This window comes from Letharia columbiana (genome assembly GCF_014066305.1).
Source record: "Letharia columbiana isolate WasteWater2 chromosome Unknown Sc0000042_s0, whole genome shotgun sequence".
In the NCBI taxonomy this organism is placed as follows: Eukaryota; Fungi; Ascomycota; class Lecanoromycetes; order Lecanorales; family Parmeliaceae; genus Letharia; species Letharia columbiana.
The window spans coordinates 179,837-202,256 of NW_023501086.1; the positions used below are offsets into that span (position 1 = coordinate 179,837).

The following is a 22,420-nucleotide window of genomic DNA, read 5'->3' on the forward strand; positions in this document are numbered from 1 at the left end:
CAGCACAACCTCCCACGCCGTATGTATGCTAACCTCAAACGCGGCCCGGAGGTGGCTTTGCTTCCTTCCCTCACCTCCCCACTTTCACACGTGTCGTCCTGCATGGCTGCGGCGTCTACTGCACGCGAGGGCACCGCATTTGCAGCCCTTACACGCGCACGCTCCGGCGTCATCTGTTGGATCGTCTACCGTACGTATCACTTGGAATCCGGGGCGGGGCGTCTTTTTACAGGTGGAGTGGTTTTCAGGCGCACGAGCTGTCTGTTGGTTGCTTGTTGCTTGCGTGGTGCCTCGGAAAAACCCTCTTGGAGGTAAGGTTGCGGGTCGGTGTTTGAGTTGCTTCGGTCGCGTGAATGGGGGAACGCATCGGAAACGGAAAGGGAAACGGAAACGACTGGGACTGGGACTGGGTCCAGATCGGTGATGGAGTCTCACGCTGCGACTGACCCGGGCAACGGTAGGTGGCTTTTCTTTTTCGGCCGGCGCCTTACGGATTAGGTAGTAGGTGCTCGCTGTATAGTACGCGTTACTTTGTCTACTAGCGGGTGATGGAATGATTTGTCTGAGGATCCGAGGATCTGGGTGGGAAGGTTGGGGTCGGTTACGATCGGATTGATTGATGTGGTCACTGGGGACGGAGTGCTTTGCAGAAGGTGGTTCGTGAAGGGGATGATATTGATGGTGCAGCTGACCGAGGAAGTGAAGTACTTGATCTAGAGCGAGACGCCAATAGATCAAGCGACATCCGGATGGCCAAGTGGAATGAATGACCGATTGGTGTCCTCGCTCTGTCAGGTAATCCTCTTTTGGGACAGCACGAGCGGCATACAGTAGCGTGCTCGGCTTGGAGGGGTAGAAAGGTATTGTGCTGCAGGCTTCCGTAGAGAATCATCTACGCCTTCCTTCACCCGCTTGGAGTGCTGTGTTCGTGTACCATTTTCTGGTTCCCGTCCGATACCAATTATCGGACGCCTGTTTTTTTGAGTCCGGGTACATTTCACTCGGCTCTTTTTCTGAAGGATGTTGAAAGTAGGATACCAGACATGTTTAAAAAAGAATAATTGTAAGACTGAAAGACTTTGTTGATTAATGGGATGTACGGATATCTATGTACGTAAAACAGATGGCTGGTGGCTAGTGGCTGTTAATTACCAGCCCTGGTAATTATAAACGATATGTACGATATGATTAGGAAAGGGCTGGTATTGTAACAAAGGAATATTGTAAGATTAACAAAGGAAAGAGCATCAGCGCCAACCTTTGGGTCGTTGTTATTCCGCATACACACTTAGGGTGTTCCGTTCACCCGGGGTCGAGATGAAGTGAACGCCGGCGTTGAGTACTGCTGCGTTCGAGTGAGACGATGGATACACGCCACCAACTGCGTGATTCGTTCCTGGGGGTGGTGCGAGTACTGTCTTTGCTGAGCGTTCCCGTCAGAACCTCCCATAAAAGCGGATGGTCCACGGGAATTCCAGTGCCCTCGTCATTCAACCAGACTGCAGCATCATCTGGAACTCTGTGATGTCGCTTTGGGATCTTTGGGATGGCATTGGTGCTTCAAGGTGTATGCCGTGCTCAAAAGCAAGACCGTATCATTGGTCATACCCGTAGGATATGCACCTCCCACCACCCTGCAGCGTCAGCCTCGACGTTGCGCAGCCCCAACATCAGCCTCGCCATTGAACAAGCTCACTCTGCGTTGATGAGTATCACTGCGAACGGTGTCTTTCACAAGACCGGTCATATATTACGATTGGCCATTACTGCCGAATCTCAAAGCGAGCAGCGTCTCGGCCAAGAAGCAACGTCTCCCCCCCCCCCCCCCTTCCGTTGCATTAGCCGGCCATGTCCTTCGGGTACGGCATTGGCGATGCCATCTTACTCACACAGCTAGCTTGGAAGACCGTTCAACAGGCTCGTAAAGCATGTGGGGAGCACGATGAGCTAACGCGGGAGGTCTTGTGTCTGCATGTCGTGCTACGACGGCTTGAGCAGGAGGCTGAGAAGCCCGGGAGCCCAATAAATGATGAAGAATCAGGCGGCACGTTTAAGGAAGAGTTGACGGTCATCGTCGATGGATGTAAGAAGGTTCTGAATGCGCTTGATCAGGGTTTAACAAAGTACAACGCGCTTAGCGAACAAGGAAGGAGCGGCAGGAAGCTATGGCAAAAGATAGAGTTCGGGAATGGCAAGATGGAGGGTCTGGGAGGACTGAGGGGCAAGTTGACGTATTACACGTCGGCTATGTCTCTGTTCTTGAACATGGTGTCGACGGGCACGATGGGAAGGGTGGAAAGACAGATGAATGATGCGGGAGGGGACCTCAAGGAGATTAGGGTCGCTGTCAACGGCATTACCGCACATTTGATGTCGAAAATCAATCGTAATGATGGATCGATACTTACAGCGTACACGGACGACGATAGAGCCGTCTGGAAGGAGTTTCGAAGGGAATTGCTTCAGGATGGCTTTTCGAGCTCTGTCATACGAAAGCATAAGGGTCTCATAAAGGCTTATATCGAGGAGCTTGGCAGCAGAGGTTTGCTCGACGAGGAGGATCCAGACGATGACGCAGAAGGGCAATACTGTGGTGTTGGCTCCGCCGTCGAAGGAGCTGTAACCCACGAGACGGAGACAAAGAGTAGTTCCGGAGCTTCGCTGAGACCAAAGGCAGGGGTCGAGTTGCCGGTGGCGTCAAAGCCGCCCCAGGACTTTGATACCAAGCCCAACGCAGCATTGCACCTGCACACCGAGTTAGGAGACAGAGAAGGACCATCTGGTGACCTTGCTTCGAGAGTCGCTTCCCAACCAGAGCCCAACGTAGAGTTGCGCTGGATTTGGTTGAGTAATGAGAGCAACGAAAAAAGCGAACAACCCCCTGCTGAAGAGACCACAGCGTCCAAAACTGAGAATGAACCTAAAACCGCAACTACAAGTAGAGACAACGACAGACGGAATCACCCAGGGAGAGAACCAAGATATCCACCATATCCAATAGCACGCTCCAACTATGAGACTACAATGCCCACCTCCGAGGGTCAGAGCAGGACATTACTCTGGAGAAAAGATTATTGCAAAACTACGCGAGCCTTAAGATGTTCCTCGCTCAGTCTCTGCGAGATGAGAAGGGCCACCCAAGACCACCTACAGTGAGGGAAAAGCTGTCACGATTACCACTAATCGTATTTCAAGAGCTAAGCACGGACGTTTACGACGAGCTACTACGAAGGCAAAGCTCTGCAAAACGGCAAACCAGTGGATCAGTCCACACCCCCCCCTCACTTGCTGCCGAAGGACAACTTCGATCCAAAACGAAATCAGGCCCGTCGAAGACTTGCTACTTTGCCTCCACCAAGATATCAGGACCTGGCGACAGACGTTTTCTACGAGCTCGAAAGAAGGTTTCCCATGTTCGCTGCGAATAGTATTAGCGGCGTTGGCAGTCCAAGCTATGAGTATGAGAGGTCCGACGATGAGCTGTTAGTGTTCGCAAACAGTGAGGATGAGAGGTCCGACGAAGAAGACTGTAAATTTTTTCTGAAAAAAAAAAAAAAAATAAAAAAAAAAGGGATATATAAAAAAAAAAAAAAAAAAATAAAATAAAAAAAAAAATATAAAAAAAAAAAATAAAAAATTAATTAAAAAAAAAATTAAAAAAAAAATTAAAAAATTAATTAAAAAAATAAAAAAAAAAAAAATTAATAATTAAATTAAAAAAAAAAAAAAAAAAAAAAATAAAAAAAAAAAAAAAAAAAAAAAAAAAAAAAAAAAAAAAAAAAAAAAAAAAAAAAAAAAAAAAAAAAAAAAAGCGATAATAAGATTATTAATAATAAGAATACGACTTAGCTCTTTATAATTCTACGTTATATACTCTCTAAAATCTTATATTATATACTCTCTACGATTTTATATTAAATTATTACTTAGTAAGCGAAGAATATTATTATAATTTAATTTATTATCTCTATTATATTAATATAATATATTACTATAATAACGTTATAAGAGAAGAATCTACTACGATAATTATAGCTAATTAGACCTCTATAGAAGAATATTAAATAATATATATTTAAACGAATTAAAATCGTCTAATATCTTTCTTCGATAGTTATTTTATTATTTAAAAGTTTTATTCTAGTAGAAGATTTTATAGAATGTATATTACTAATTAGCTCGGTGTCTCTACTTCTTTTCGAGTTTTCGAAAAGCACACATGTATGTATGTATGTATACTTCTTGCTATGAGGATATGATATTTCCCTGTTTTTTATAGGTAATTGTTATGAGATGCCTTAGGGATACTCATAGGGCCACTAGCGTAGGCTTGGCATCGCACATATCTGCCCTGCAGGCACATAGATAATCAACATCTTTTACACCACATACATATATGAGTTAAACCATAATGATTCCTTAACAATTGGTAGCAACACCTGGCCCTACTTCATAGGACATCCAGGCGTCATATCAGACGTTTACGCAAAGCCCACATCAACACCTAATAGTGTGACGCTCCAAGCCGGACCTCCAATACACTCGCTGTCATCGAGTACCTTTTGACACCGTCCCATCGATCCTTTCACTAGGCCTGTCGATATCACAATGCAAGCATTCCTACAGACCCTACAAGCATACGACAACGGTATCCTAAGAGAATGCTACCCATGGGAGTACGACGTCCAGGCCCAGGAGTATATTCAAAGAGGCAGCAAACCATTCTATTTCGTCACCGAAGAAGACTGTAAATTCTTCCTGCAGCAAGCTAAAATCCTTTAAGATCGAGCGGTCTATATACGTTAAGAATAGGCTAAATTTAAGGCCTTATAAGTTATTTAGCTAGTTATTTAACTAGTTACTTAGCTAATTATTTAATTAATTATTTAATTAATTATTTAGCTAGTTACTTAGCTAATTACTTAATTAATTATTTAATAAATTATTTAATCTAATATTCTATAAAAGAAGAAATTATAATAGATAAATATAAAGAATATTACGAAGAATATAATAAAGAAATTAAGTAATAATAAAATTATTAATAGTAAGAATACGACTTAGCTCTCTATAATCTTATATTATATACTCTTTAAAATCTTATATTATATACTTTTTACGATTTTATATTAAATTATTATTTAATAAGCGAAGAATATTATTATAACTTAGTTTATTATTCTTATTATATTAATATAATATATTATTATAATAATATTATAAGAAAAGAATTTACTATAACGATTATAGCTAATTAGATCTCTATAAAAGAATATTAAATAATATATATTTAAATAAATTAAAACTATCTAATATCTTTCTTCGATAGTTATTTTATTATTTAAAAGTTTTATTCTAGTAGAAGATTTTATAAGATATATATTACTAATTAGCTCGATATCTTTACTTCTTTTTAAGTTTTCGAAAAGTATATATATATATATATATATATACTTCTTACTATAAGAATATAATATTTTTCTATTTTTTATAGATAATTATTATAAGATATTTTAGAAATACTTATAGAGTTACTAGCGTAGACTTAATATCGTATATATCTACTCTATAGATATATAGATAATTAATATCTTTTATATTATATATATATATAAGTTAAATTATAATAATTTCTTAATATTATTTATATTTTTCTAATTTTAATAATAAGTTTCTATTATCTATAAATTTAAAAAGTTTCTATTAAATTTTAAATTACTAATCTTACAAATAGGGCTAAAATTAAGAATTCCGCCGATTTAGCAACTATCTTAAAAATTAGCTAAAATTCCGCCGATTTAATAACTATTCTAATTTTTTCTACTAGTTCTATTAGTTTAATAGTAATATATACGAAAAAAGAAAAGTTCTAATAATTAACGTTACGACGATAAGATTCTACGACAATAAGTATTAACGTTAATTTAAATTTAACTACGAAATTAGACGATTTAATAAAATTAGTCGCGTAGATAATACTCTAATATAGCGTATAATAATACGTATATTAATAATAATATATATTAATATTATATATATAGTATAGAATAGTACTTAGAGTATATTAAGTAGAGTATATTACGTAAAAATTTTAAAGTTACTAAAAATTTTTAAAGTTATTAAATTAATAGAACTAGTAAAAAGAGTTAGATATAGATAAAGTCTACTTAATAGACTAAGTCGTACTTATAATACGAACTCGGCGGAAATCGTACGGAAATTTACTTTTTAGATTTATAGATGATTAGAGAAGTCGTATAGTCTCTCGAGATAATATAGTTTAATTATATTAATATTCTAATAAATCTCATTCTATTTTAATAGAAATATAAGATTTCTTAGCTATAAATATATATTAGCGATTTTTTAATATTAAAAATATAATAAATTATTAACTAGTTAATTAATCTTTATAGATATTTAAATAAATATTATTATAATATTATAAGTAATTAATAATATAATTATATCGCGTAATATAGCTATAATTAATCTATATATAAAGAATTTATATAATTTATTAATATATATATTATTATCGTAGTAGAGAATTAAGTAAGATTCTTATAATTAAAATAATTATAGCTTTATCGTATAATAAATAATCTTTATTTCTTTAAATTATATATCTTTAAAATAATAATATATAGTTATTTTAATATTAAAAATATTTTTAAATTAAATTAATTAAATATAATCGAAATAATCTAGAATATAGTCTTTTATATCGAATTTTTTAAATATATTAATTTATATATATTATATAACGTAATTATTAATATAATATATTAAGATAATACTATTCTAATATTTTAAAAAGATATTCTACTATAATAAATCTACTTTTATATTATTTATAATTTATATAATTATTATAAATCTTCGAAGAGCGTTAAAAAGTTATTTTAAGAATATTCTTTTTAAAATTATAACTTTAATAGCGAAGAAGAGAAAGTTAATTATTAATTCGAGCTTCTAATATAAGATAGTTATTCTTTTTAAAAAGTTTTTAATTATAATTTTTATCTTAATTAGCTTATTCGAAGAGAGTCTTATCTCTATATAAATATTATCGAATTTAATTCTCAAAAATTTAATTATAAAATTTATAAAAATCTTTATATAATTAATTTAAAAACTTAATTCGCTATATAATTAGTCGAATTACTAGATATATATAATTACGTTATTATTTAATAAAAGAATTATAAAAAAATCGTCTAAGTAATAAAATATTACTTCTTATAAAAAAATCGCGATTAAGATTTAAGTAAAGATCTTTATAAAGAGATTAAATAGAAATAATAATATATATAATTTAAATAATAGATATTATTCTTTTTAATAGTATTTATTATAATTAAAATTAAATAGCTATTAATTAGATATAGCGATAAATATATATCTAAAGATATCTTTAAGATCTCTTTTAGTAAATTAAATTATTAGATCTTTCTATAGTAATACTTTTACTATATTATTATATATAATATATTCTAATATACTTTACTTCGTTTAAATATTATTATTAATTAAGTAGTTATATAGAAATAAGAGATTATAAATTTATCTTTTATCTTTATTATATTTTAATATTAAATTAAGTAGCGAATAGATATATTAAAGCTCGTTTTAAGAGTTAATCTCGATTAAGCGATACTATTAAAACTATTTTTAAAGATTTATTAATAATATTTAAAGTACTTAACGTATTAATAGATAATTTTAATTATAATAAATTAAGATATAATCTTAAAAATCTATCTTAACGCTCTTCTAAAGAATAATTAAAATAATTTTAATAAATATTAGATTCGAATAATTATTTAATAATTTAAATTAGTTATTAATTATTAACGATTCTTAATAGAATAAATTCGAGTTTAATAGATCGTATAGCGTATATAAAAATCTTTTAAATATATATTATAGCGATTAAGATATCTATTAATATCTTAAAAGTTATTTTATTTTAAAAATATAATTATTAGTATATATAAAAGAATAAGATAGGGCTGAGCTTGGAAACCTTGAATTTGTATGTGCAGCCAATCATCAATTCGGGGTTATTACGCCTTTTGGCTAGACTGACTGAGTCAGCCCGCTAGCCCTCCCGAGCTCCCTCATTAAAAATTTGTGTGTAGAAGTTTTACACTCTGAAATAACCAGCTCCCTACGGATGCTGTTTCTTCATAATTTCGTAAATTATAGAACTCGGTGTGCGCTTTCTAACGCTGTAAAAATAATGAAGTTTGGCCTACTATTGGTGGATTAAATGGATATTCAAATATGGTAGTCATGGTAGTCATACCAGACGCGTCCGGGATCGGATAATAATAATCCTTCCACCTGTTGGTGTGTTTGTTATTCTTCCACCATTCTACCAATTCTACCAATTCTACCAATTCTACCAATTCCATCAATATGAACACAATCGTCTTCGGTACCCCTCGCCCAAAGGTTACTCAACGTTTCAGGCATGTACACCCCTTTTGCCCGCCTCTTAGAGCCCCTACTGACGCCCCCAGGCCACCCCTCCACGAATCCGCTACTACTGGCAATCGAGGCCGCAGCCCAACAGCTACCTACTACTACTCATAAACGCGTTGGAAGGCCCTCAAAAAGAGCTTGAACGGATTCACAGCCATCGTCCTCCCCTACATACTCCTCCCAAGCCAGCGATAGTGCCTTCCAACCCAGCGATGCTACCTCCCAAGACGCGTCTTCCTCCCCTATCCGTTCTTCATCACCCTATAAACACATTTACCCTCGATACCCTCGCACTCAGTTAAACAAGAGGAGAATCTACAACAGACAAATGCGGAGAACACTACGGAGAAACCAAGCGGCAACAAGGCCCCCAGCACCAAGAACACGGCTCAGCTCTCCAAAATCCCACGTCATATACTCTCCACGGTTCCACATCAAATCATCACTCAATAAGCGGAGAACACCACTGCAACTTAGCCTATCATCCCCACTACATTAAGAAGTAAGAGGAGGAACTATAACAGGCAAATGCGGAGAACACTGCGGAGAAACCAAGCGGCAACAAGGCCCCCAGCACCAAGAACACGGCTCAGCTCTCCAAGATCCCACGTCATATGCTCTCCACGGTTCCACATCAAATCATCACTCAGCAAGCGGAGAACACCACTGCAACTTAGCCTGTCATCCCCACTACATTAAGGAGTAAGAGGAGGAACTATAATAGGCAAATGCGGAGAACACTGCGGAGAACACTATGGAGAACACTGCGGAGAAACCAAGTGGCAATAAGGCCACCATCGTCAAGAACACGGCTCAGCTCTCCAAGATCCCACGTCATATGCTCTCCACGGTTCCACATCAAATCATCACTCAGTAAGCGGAGAACACCACTGCAACTTGGCCTGTCATCCCCACTGCATTAATATGATACATCACTGCGGCCTCTGCAGGAGAAACATCGGACGATGCATATTTGGACGAATTGAAACCATCCGATGTCTTACTCTGACAGCTATTTCATTATTCGAAAGATTTCACTGCGGCAGGAGATAATGTGGGATTTATACCACTAATTGGCATGTTGTCTCCATTTCTTTCCGGTATTTCGATACTTCTTGCCATAAGGACATGGCCTTTCTCTGTTTTTTATGGGCAATTATTACGGATCAATCCTCCACACTCGATACACCTTCCTAATTAGGCCTTAGCGCGCCTCTCTCCGCACATATATGCCTGTTTATAGGTCAAAAACGCATAGCAAGCGATTAGAGTTCGATTTGACTTAGGGCTAGGGCTAAAATTCGATTTAACTTAGAAAAATCCAACTCCATGAATTTAATTCATGGGCCTTTACTTGTTTAATAATAATTAATTAGAGTTATTTATAGCTAAATTTTAAATTTTAAAATATCTATCTATTAAGTAATTTTATTAATAAATTTTATTAATATATATAAAAGAATAAGATAGAGCTAAGCTTAAAAATCTTAAATTTATATATATAATTAATTATTAATTCGTTAGATCTACGCTCTTTAATTAAACTAACTAAGTTATCGCGAGTAAATAAATTAATATTCGTAATTATTAAAAAAATATAATCGAATAGCTCTACTAATCGAAAAGATAAAATATATTTTATAGAATATTTTATATTAAGTAATATTATATCGTACTCGAGTATAATATAAATAGAATTAAATATTATTTCATTTTTCTAATATAGATTCGAAATCTTAGCGAAATATTTTACGATATAATATATCTATAATATTATATTATAATATAATATATATATAAAATATTTTAATTAGAATTTCTATATTTATAGAATAATTCGATTAAAATATATAGAATATATTTATTCTTCTTTATTAAGAGAGAGAAAATATAAAGAGTAATCTAATATAGTTATTTATCTTTTTATTAATAATAATAATTAGAATTATAAACGTCTTTTATTTTTTTTTTTAAAATATTAATATAAAAGAATATTTTAAATTTTAAATCTTTAAATATTATAAGAATAAAATTCTATAATTATCTCTATTTATATATTTATTTTAACGCGTTAAATAAGCTTAATAGACTTTATATTTATTCTTCTCTCGAATTCTTTATTACTCTTCTATTTTACTTTATTATAATTCTTTTAAATATCTTAAATTTATTTTTATCTAATTAAACTTATTAACTATTTATAAATAAATTCGCTTTTTAAGTTATTCTAAATCTCTTTATTAAGATTAAATTTATTATTACTAATTCTCTCTAACTATAAATCTATTAATTATCTCTTTATATATTATAAAATATTAGTAATATATCTTAATAAATTTATAAATATTAGATTTATTAAAATACTTTTTATAAGCTTATTATTTTTATTAATATAATTATTATAATTATTAGTTAAGTTTTTATATAAAGTATTATTAACTCTTTTAATTTAATCTAATATATTAAAATCTTCTTTAAAATTAAATTAAATTTATTTAAATTTATTTTCTTAATACTTTATAAGTAAAGGCCTATGAATTAAATTTATAAAGTTGAATTTTTTTAAGTTAAATTCGAATTTTAGTCTTAGCTCTAAGTTAAATCGAACTCTAATCGCTTACTATACGTTTTTAACCTATATATAAATATATATATATAAAATGAGACGCGCTAAGATCTAATTAGAAAGATATATCAAGTATAAAGAATTAATTCGTAATAATTATTTCTATAAAAAATAGAGAAAAATTATATTCTTATAATAAGAAGTATTAAAATATCGAAAAGAAATAGAGATAACGTATTAATTAGTGGTGTGAATTCTATAATATCTTCTATTATAGTAAAATCTTTCGAATAATAAAGTAGTATTTAATTCGTCTAAATATATATTATTCGATATTTCTTCTATAGAGACTTAATTAATATAAGTATAATAAATTTTTTTAAAATAATAATAAAAAAATATAATATAATTAAGTAAAGGCCTATAAATTAAATTTATAAAGTTAATTTTTTTTCTAAGTTAAATAAAATTTTAGATTTAGCTCTAAGTTAAATCGAACTCTAATCGCTTACTATACGTTTTTAATTTACTTTTATTATTACAAAATTAATAAAGAAGATAAAAGTCTTTAACTCTAAGTTAAATCGAACTCTACTTACTTTCTATATAATATTAATTTAATTTACTTCTATTACTATAAATCGCTAATTAATTATATTCTTATTTAAAAAAGAAGTATTTACTTAATAATCTTATTTTTAATATATCTTATTAATCGAGTAAATTATCTTTTTAATAGATTATTCTAAAATTATAATTAATAAATTAATCTTATTAATAATTTAACTTAGAGATTATATATAATTAATTATAAATAAAAATCTCGAAATATAAATATAGATTAATCTACTATAATAATTAATTTTAAAACTTATTAATTATTATATTAAAGGCTAATTAAATTAAAAATTAAATATATTAAAAGAGAGTATATAAATCGTTTAAATTAGGCGAAGTTAGAGGAATATATAATATATAATATTATTTATTATTATATTTATTTTTAAGAATATAATAATTAAGTATTTTAGACTTAATATATTTAATTTATAGATATATTTTATTATATAAATTTATACGCTACTTTAAATTTCTTAATAATATTATTATATAATTTTATTTTAACTTTAAATAATAAAGTAAAAGCGAGATTAATTTAAAGATATTTATTATTTTAGTAAATAGAAGAAAGCTATCTTTCTTATTAATAACTTAATTTCTATTATTATAAATAATCTTAATTTTAAAAAACTTATTAAGAACTTAACTATTAAATTAAGCGAGTAATATTCTTATTAAGAATATAAAGAATTACTTTAAATATATAGAAATTAGCTATTTAATATAGATTAAGATTATTATAAATAGTATTAATTAGTTAAGTAATAAAGTTATCTAATAATTATTTAATAGATTAATTAATAACTTCTTATTCTTTAAAGCTTATTAAGATATTATTATTCTATATCTAATAGTCTTTAAACGAATTTCTTTATATTAATTTAATCTTAATTAATTAAAATTAAGATTTTAAAGCTTTATATTTTTTATTAATTTAAGAATTTAAATATAATTTTAAAGATAAAACGTTTTTAATATAATTTAAGCGATATAATCTAACTTAATACTCTTAATAATTAAAAAAATTTAATAAAAGTTATTATAGAAGTATATAACTATATTATTAAAAGAAGTAAGATTTTTTTAAATATCTTAAAATATATAATTAATAGTCTTAATATTATAGCGATTTTATATAAAGATCTTATTTTAGAAAATAAGCTTAATCGCCTTTAATAATTAAGTTAAATTAAACTCTATTAATATATTATAATTAAATTAAATAATAATATTAAGAGAAATCTTAAAAGTAAGAATAAGTAATAATATTATTTTAAAGAAGAATAAAGATAATATTAGATAAAGTTATAGTAATAGCTATTTTAGAGTTATTTTATACTCTTTATAATATAATATTCTAAAATATAATCTTATTAATATCTTTATAGCTATTAAGAAAGAAGAGTTAATTATTAAAATAAGAGATCATATTTTAAATAGCGTTAAGTTATAATAATTTAATTATTATTAAAACTTATTTATATTTAATTTTAGATATTAATTTAATAGCTATATACTTTCGCGTAGAAGTCGATTTTAATTATTAATATAATATTATTTATAATCTCACTAAATTATAAATAGATTAAAATTAATAATAAGATTAATATTCTTTATAGAGCTAATATTATTTTTTTTTAAGCGAATTTAAATTAAATAAAGATAGAAGTCTTTCGATAATAATTTATTTATATTATATATTATTTAATAGAAAAAAAATATAATATTAAGTTTAAAGAATATAAATAAGATTATTAAATAATTTAAATAAAGAATAATAAGTATTAATTAAGAAATATATATAAAGTATAAATAAAGAATTAAATTATTTATAAGAAAAAAAAGAAAAAATATATCTAGCGCGAAAAGTTTTAATAGCTAAAAAAAGAATATTATATTAAAAAAAGTTACGATATTTTAAAATTATTATTAGCGCGATAATCTTCTTATTCTATAACTTAAAATACTTTAATTTATTAAAGAAATTATTAAAAAAAAATATATCTAACATAAAAAGTTTTAATATATAAAAAAAGAAATATTATATTAAAAAAAGTTATAATATTTTAATATTATTATTAGCGCGATAAGCTATTTATATTATACTTAAAGTATTTCTATTTAATAAAAAAGAAATTATTTATATATCTTAATTTATAATTATTTTATAGATTTAGAGAATTATCTAGGCTTATATTATAATAGAATTATTATAAAGAGATTCTTATAAATAATATTCTCTCTTTTAAATCGCTACTTTATTTAATATTTAATTTTATTTAATATTATTATAAAGTAAAGTCTCTTACTATATAAATATTATAATAAAAAAAGAATATTATTATTTATTATATATAAGTCTTTAAAGAATATAGAATTTAATATATTTAGAAGAAGATATTCATAGATAGAAGAGCTTTTTAGCGTTTAAATTAATATAATATATTTTTATAATAATATCTCTACGCCTCTAATATAAACTTTATTTAAATATATCTTACTTATTTTTTTTTAGATATATTATATCGATAGATCGATATAAAAGAAATCTTTTATTTATCTTCGCTATTAATATTATTAATTTAGTTAAAAAAAGACTATTAGCTTAATCTAGCGTTTATATTCTATATTAATTATATAAAATAAATTATTATTATTATTAAATATTATATTATATTAATTTAAAAGATAAATAAATAATTATTTAATAGAAGAATTATAATTATATAATTTAAAGCTAAAAATTCTTTAATAGACTTTTATAGAGCTCTATTTATTATATATCTTAATACTTTTAAATCTTATTTATCTAATCTAGATCTATATTATTCTAATCTATATTATTTTTATACTCTATTTAAAAACTAATTTAATCGCTATTCTTATAAATATATTTAAAAATATATTTATAGACTTTAATATTAATATAAATCTTTATATTAATATAAGCGTTATATTTAATTAATAAATAGAGACTATAAAATATTATCTAATAATTCTATTTAAATTTATTATCTAATATCTTAATAAATCTATATTAATAATATATAAAATATTTAAAATCTAATTTAAAGACGATATAATCGCTAAAGTTCTTCGAAAATTACTTATTATATATATTTTTATCTAAGTTTTAATAAGATAAAATAATATTTATTCTATTAATAGTATATTAGCTATAATTTTTATAAAGTATATATCTAATAATAATTATATAGAGATTAAGAAATAGATTTTAATTAGAAATCTTAATATTAATAGCGATATCTATCTTAATAATATTAAAGAATTAATCTTTAGAATATAAAATAATAAGAATATAAATATATAATAGATCTTATTTTTAAAATTTAATAATATAGATATAGATCGAAACTCGATCTATTACTTATAAAGTTAGTTAGAATTAAAACTAATTAATATTTTAATTAATTATACTTCGCTTTTTATAAGAATAAAAAAAAAATTTAAATAATATTATAGAGTTAATTAATAGAAATTACAATATATAATAAACTAAATTATATTAGAAGTACTTTTAAAGATTATAATCTATATTAATTATCTAATTAATATATTATCTAAAAGATTATTTTATTAAATAAAATAAGAGAGAATTATTATATTATAATAGAGAGATAAAAAGAATAAAAATATATCTAATATCTTTCTCTTTAGAATATTATTTATAAGAGTCTTTAGCTTTAATCTAAATATTCTAATAATTAGATTAAATCAATTAATAGCTTATTTATTAAATAAAAGATTTTTAATAATCTTAATTTATTTTAAATTATAGATAAAAGTTATAAAGAGATTTAATTAATTAAACTTAATAAATAGAATAATAATATTCTAATAGAGTTATTTTATAAATTATAGATCTTTCTTAATAGAAGAAAGAGAGAATAATATATTATTTATTAGTCTAATTATTTATAATAGCTTTATTAATATAAATATTAATAATTACTTAATAGATATTAACTTAAATAATCTTCTAATTTATCTTTAATTAATAAAGTTTATTATTTTTAATAATTATATAGATATTATAAATAAAATATTATAATAATCTATTATAGTAAAGAAAACGATTAAACTTATTAGAATAACTTTATATTATATATTTATAAAAAGTTAGTAATTAATAGAATAGAAGAAATAAATAATATAGATCTATAATATAAGATAAGCGTTATTTATATAGAGTTATCTTAATTAATAATTTCTTAATTTATATAAAATAATTTTATTATTTCTACTTTACTAAATAAGAAAACTTTTATTTAATATATTATCTATATAAAATATATTATTATATTATAACTATTTATTAAATAAAAAGATAAGAGAATAGTATAAGATATATAGATTAAATATTAATATAAAATACTAAATCTCTTATTACTTTAAATCTTTATTAATATATTCTTAATCTTAGATATATCTAATAAATTATTAATATTACTCTTTTAAACGATAGCGATTTTATCTAAAATAGAATAATTATAAATATATAAATTATAATATTATAAATTCTTATAAAGTAGCTTATAATCTCTATATATTTAAATTAATCTTTAATCTTTTAAATATTAATTTAAAAATATTAATATAGAAATTAATACTTTTAAGAATTATAGCTATTTTATAATAAAGTATCTAATTAATATAATTATAATAGTTATATCTAGTAAAGTTAATATAAAAAACGCGATTAAAAGAAAGTTATATTATATTATAAATTAATCTTAAATATTATTTATAATATAGATTTAATTAAAGATCGATTTTTCGCTCTTTAAAGACGTTAGAATAGATATATAAATAGTAATTACTTTCTAAATTTTATATATATATAAAATAATTAAATAATTAATAATAATCTATTATAAGATTATAGAGATTATATTATTATACTAAACGCTATAGCGATAAAATTCTTTATAATTATTAATAAAATTTAAGATCTCTAATATTAAAGAATAAAGAATTTAATTAATAATATACTCGCTAAAATTAATCAAATTATTTATACTTATTTTAACGCTCTTTATAATTCTTATTCTATATTATTTACTTCTTAATTAATATCTATTTTAGATATATTAACTTTAATCTTTTCGCTATTATAATATTATTTAACTATCTTATCTTTTTATAATATTATATTATAGCTATTATAAATCTAATTTATAAAATTTAAATTATATTATATAGACTTTATAATATATAAATAACGCGCGATATAGCTAATAAGTCTTATTAAAGACTAAATAAAATTTAAATAAGAGTTAAAAGATAAGTTAAAAGAATATAAACTATCAAAAGAGTTATTATTAAAGAAATCTATTAATAAGATCTTATAATAGAGAGTCTTTAATAGCGTCTTTCTCTTATTTAAAAGCTTCTTCTTAATAATATTTAGAATCTAATACGCGTTAAGAGACTTTAAAATAGAATAATAAAGAATAAATAGAGAAGAAAAACGCGTTTTAAAAGATAGTATCGCTAAATTAAAAGATATTATCGCTAACTTAAAAGAAATCTATATAGAAGAGAATATATTCGTTTAAGCTCTTTTTAAGAGTTTTTTAACGCGTTTATAAGTAGTAATAGATAGCTATTAAACTCGCTTATAACCTCAATTATTAATAATAATAAATTTATTAAAAGATAATTTAAAAGTATTAATAGAGGCTCTAAGAGGTAAAAAAAAGAAATATATATATCTTAGATATTTAGTAATCTTTAGACGAGAGATATCTAAGAATAATTATATTTATATTAATAAAATTAATAGAATTAATAGAGAGATAGAAGAATAATAATTATATAAATAGATAAAAGATTATTATTTAATCTTAAACGCGTTTTATATATATTATATTTAAATACTACTTCGCTTTATTAATAGTAAATTAAACTTTATAATTTTTATAGCGTTAGAAAGCGTAAAGCGAGCTTTATAATTTAAGAAATTATAAAGTAATCTATATATATCATAAGCTAAGTACTTTAAAGTATAAAACTTCTATATATAAATTTTTAATAAGAAAGACGCTAAAGAACTATCGAGCTAACTTAGTCGATCTAATTAAAAAGCGTAGTCGAACTCTTAAAATTTATAATTAACTATATATATAAATTTAAGATTTTTAAGCTTAGCTCTATCTTATTCTTTTATATATATTAATAATAGAGATAATAAACTAAGTTATAATAGTATTCTTCGCTTACTAAATAATAATTTAATATAGAATCTTAAAAAGAATAAAACATGGGATTTTAAAAAAAAAATTTATTTTTTTAAAAAAAAAAAATTATTATCGCTTAATTTCTCCGTAATATTCTTCGCATTTATCTATTATAGTTTCTTCTCTTATTTCTTAATATAGTAGAAATAATAAATTAAGTTATAATAATATTCTTCGCTTATTAAGTAATTATTTAATATAGAATTATAAAGAGTATATAACGTAGAATTTTAAAGAGCTAAGTCGTATTCTTAGTACTAGAAGTTTTATTATTACTTAGTTTCTTCGTAATATTCTTTATATTTATCTATTATATTAACTTCTCTTATATTAATTAAATAAATTAATATAAAATCGTAGAGAGTAAGTTTATTATATTACTACTACTAATAACTATCTTCGTAATATTCTTCGTAATATTCTTTATATTCGTTTATTATAGATTCTTCTCTTATTTAACTAAGTACGAGAATATCGAGAATAAATATATTTATATTAATAGAATTAATAGAATTAATAGAATTAATAGAATTAATAAAATTAATAGAATAATAAAAGAAGAATAATTATATAAATAATTATTATTCGATTTCGAACGCGTTTAATATAACTATTATAACTATTATATTTAAATATTTATTTAACTAAACTTTATAATTTTTATAGCGTTAGAAAACGTAAAGCGAGCTCTATAATTTAAGGAATTATAAAATAACTATATATATCGTAAGCTAAGTACTTTAAAGTATAAAACTTCTATATATAAATTTTTAATAAGAGAGACGCGAGAGAGCTATCGGGCTAACTTAGTCGATCTAATTAAAAAGCGTATAGAACTCGAATTAATAATTAACTATATATATAAATTTAAGATTTTTAAGCTTAGCTCTATCTTATTCTATTATATATACTAATATAAAAGATTATTATTAGAGTATAAAATATCGCTAGTAAATAATACTTCTAAGTATTATAATATCTTTTAACTATTAAGAAATATTATTTATATATAATAGTCTTCGCGAGAAGATAAAGAATATTATAAGCTATTTAAGTAATTATTATTAGAATTAAATATAGATATAATATTAATATAGATATATTAAATAAGATAACTAAGATATCGAACTATATAGATAAAAGAAAGATATTAAATAATAGATAAATATCTCTATTAAGATACGCTAGACTCGAATAAGTTAAAGAGCTAAGTAATATATTAAGAATATAAAATACGCTTATAATATTATTTCTCTTCTTTATAAAATTATATCTTATAATTAGTAAGTAAAAAAATAGAAAAATAGATATATATATACGCTTAACGTCTAAAAAGATAATAAAAATAATAAAGAAATAATTATACTCGGGAATTCTAGTATTATACTTTTTTTAATAAGAGATATTAAGAATAATAATAGCTTATTATATTTACGCTATAGTAATATCGCTAACTAAGATATAAATATATATAAAAAATCTAGTCGAGAGAAAATTAATATAATATAGCGAAAATAATATTTATTAATATAGAAATAAATAGTAATAATTATTAAATCTATATCTAAGCGAATAAAATATTAATAGAATAATACGATATAATTAACAAGTAAAGGCCCATGAATTAAATTCATGAAGTTAAATTTTTCTAAGTCAAATCGAACTGTAATCGCTTACTGTGCGTTTTTGACCTACTTTCACTACTATAAAATTAATTTAATCTATATAATATATAGATATATATGTACGGAGAGAGGCGCGCTAAGGCCTAATTAGGAAGGTATATTAAGTGTAGAGGATTAATCCGTAATAATTGCCTATAAAAAACAGAGAAAGGCCATATCCTTATGGCAAGAAGTATCGAAATACCGGAAAGAAATGGAGACAACGTGCCAATTAGTGGTGTGAATCCCACAATATCTTCTGCCGCAGTGAAATTTTTCGAATAATGAAATAGCTGTAGACATCGGACGGTTTCAATTTGTCCAAATATGCATCGTCCGATGTTTCTCCTGCAGAGGCCGCAGTGATGTACTATATTAATACAGTGGGGATGATAGGCCAAGTTGCAGTGGTGTTCTCCGCTTGCTGAGTGATGATTTGATATGGAACCGTGGAGAGCATATGACGTGGGATCTTGGAGAGCTGAGCCGTGTTCTTGACGATGGTGGCCTTGTTACCGCTTGGTTTCTCCGCAGTGTTCTCCGCATTTGCCTGTTGTAGTTCCTTCTCTTGCTCCTCCTCTTGTAGAGTATTAGACTGAGTGGCTAGCTGAGTGGCTGACTGAGTGGATGACTGATATGACGTGGGATCTTGGAGAGCTGAGCCGTGTTCTTGACGATGGTGGCCTTGTTGCCGCTTGGTTTCTCCGCAGTGTTCTCCGCATTTGCCTGTTGTAGTTCCTCCTCTTACTCCTCAATGCAGTGGGGATGACAGGCCAAGTTACAGTGGTGTTCTCCGCTTGCTGAGTGATAATTTGATGTGGAACCGTGGAGAACATATGACGTGGGATCTTGGAGAGCTGAGCCGTGTTCTTGACGATGGTGGCCTTGTTGCCGCTTGGTTTCTCCGCAGTGTTCTCCGCATTTGCCTGTTGTAGTTCCTCCTCTTACTCCTCAATGCAGTGGGGATGACAGGCCAAGTTACAGTGGTGTTCTCCGCTTGCTGAGTGATAATTTGATGTGGAACCGTGGAGAACATATGACGTGGGATCTTGGAGAGCTGAGCCGTGTTCTTGACGATGGTGGCCTTGTTGCCGCTTGGTTTCTCCGCAGTGTTCTCCGCATTTGCCTGTTGTAGTTCCTCCTCTTACTCCTCAATGCAGTGGGGATGACAGGCCAAGTTATAGTGGTGTTCTCCGCTTGCTGAGTGATAATTTGATGTGGAACCGTGGAGAGCATATGACGTGGGATCTTGGAGAGCTGAGCCTGTTCTTGGTGCTGGGGGCCTTGTTGTCGCTTGGTTTCTCCGCAGTGTTCTCCGTATTCGCCTGCTGTAGTGACTTCTCTTGCACTGGCTGATTGGATTGGTGTGAGACCGTGGAGAGTAAGCCTGTTGTGTTACTGCTGCTGATGACTGTCTCCGTAATGTTCTCCGTAGTGTTCTCCGCATTCGCCTGTTGTAGATCCTCCTCTTGTTCAACTGAGTGACTGAACCGGACGCGTTTGGTGTGATTACAATATTTGAATGTCAGTTTAACCCACCTACCGCTGGCTTGAGAGGAGTATGTAGGGGAGGACGTATCCGTTCGGGCTCTTTTTGAGGGTCTTTCAACGCGTTTATGAGCAGTAGTAGGTAGCTGTTGGGCTCGCTTGCGGCCTCGATTGCCAGCAGTAGCGGATTCGCCGAGGGGTGGCCTGGGGGCGTCAGTAAGGGGCTCTAATTGGGCGAGGGGTACCGAAGACGATTGTGTTCATATTGGTGGAATTGGTAGAATTGGTAGAATTGGTAGAATTGATAGAATTGGTAGAATGGTGGAAGAATAACAAACAGGTGGAAGGATTATTATCCGATCCCGGACGCGTCTGGTGTGACTACCATGACTACCATATTTGAATGTCCATTTAATCCACCAATAGTAGGCCAAACTTCATTATTTTTACAGCGTTAGAAAGCGCACACAAAGCCCTATAATTTAAAAAAAAAAAAAAAAAAAAAACCCAAAGAGAGGGGGTTTTTAAAAAGGGGAAAAAATATAAAAAAAAATTTTTTAAAATTTTTTGGTTGGGGGGAAAAAAAATTTTTACCCGGGGGGTAAAAAAAAAAAAAAAAAAAAAAAAAAAAAAAAAAGGAGAAAAAAAAAAAAAAAAAAAAAATATTTTAACAAAACCCAATATTATATAAAAAAAAAAAAAAAAAAAAAAAAAAAAAAAAGGGGGCTATGAGTTGCGCTAACCGTACCTTAACTAAATTAGTAAGATTTACCGCCAAAAGGCGGTAGCTTTATAATGCAACCATGATTTCGAAAAGGATCAAATACGTCATATATTTTTAGTGGTGCTTTTTTTGAAACGATAGCAAATTGATTTCTCTTAATAATCGTATCAAATTTTAATACGTTAAATTAGGGGATCTAGTTTATTACGATAGTATTAAAAGAATAGTAGCATAACAGCATTAATGTAGAAACGTATTTACGCTTATACGTTAAATCTAAGAATCTAGTATACTACGATAGTATAAAAAAAATCAATAATATAATAGTATTACTACGAATATATAATTATAGCTTTACGCTTATAGTAATAGATTTAGTATATTATAATAGCTAGAAAATAAATAGAAATATAATAGTATTACTATAAATACGTAGTTATAATTATACGTTAGTAATAATATATCCGCTAATTACGATAGTATATAAGCGACTAAAGTATAATATTATAGAGAATCTAAGATAAGATAGAATTCTATACTAGTAGCTATCTAAAGATAAGATATCTTAATAAGATAAGGTAGATAAATATCTAAAGTACGTCGTTAT

At 27.1% G+C, this 22,420-nt stretch overlaps 2 protein-coding genes across 2 annotated transcripts; one reads left to right on the forward strand and one right to left on the reverse strand.

Moving 5' to 3' along the window:
- Window positions 1-1,848: 1,848 nt before the first annotated feature.
- Window positions 1,849-3,156, forward strand: HO173_009695 (uncharacterized protein; the record flags this gene model as incomplete). The annotated part of the gene is made up of 1 exon (XM_037311584.1): window positions 1,849-3,156. The coding sequence occupies one exon, from the start codon at window positions 1,849-1,851 to the stop codon at window positions 3,154-3,156; it is 1,308 nt and encodes a 435-aa protein (XP_037161531.1).
- Window positions 3,157-21,126: 17,970 nt separating this feature from the next.
- Window positions 21,127-21,353, reverse strand: HO173_009696 (uncharacterized protein; the record flags this gene model as incomplete). The annotated part of the gene is made up of 2 exons (XM_037311585.1): window positions 21,127-21,293; window positions 21,335-21,353. 2 exons carry the CDS (start codon window positions 21,351-21,353, stop codon window positions 21,127-21,129), a joined length of 186 nt encoding a protein of 61 aa, XP_037161532.1.
- Between the last annotated feature and the right edge of the window lie 1,067 nt (window positions 21,354-22,420).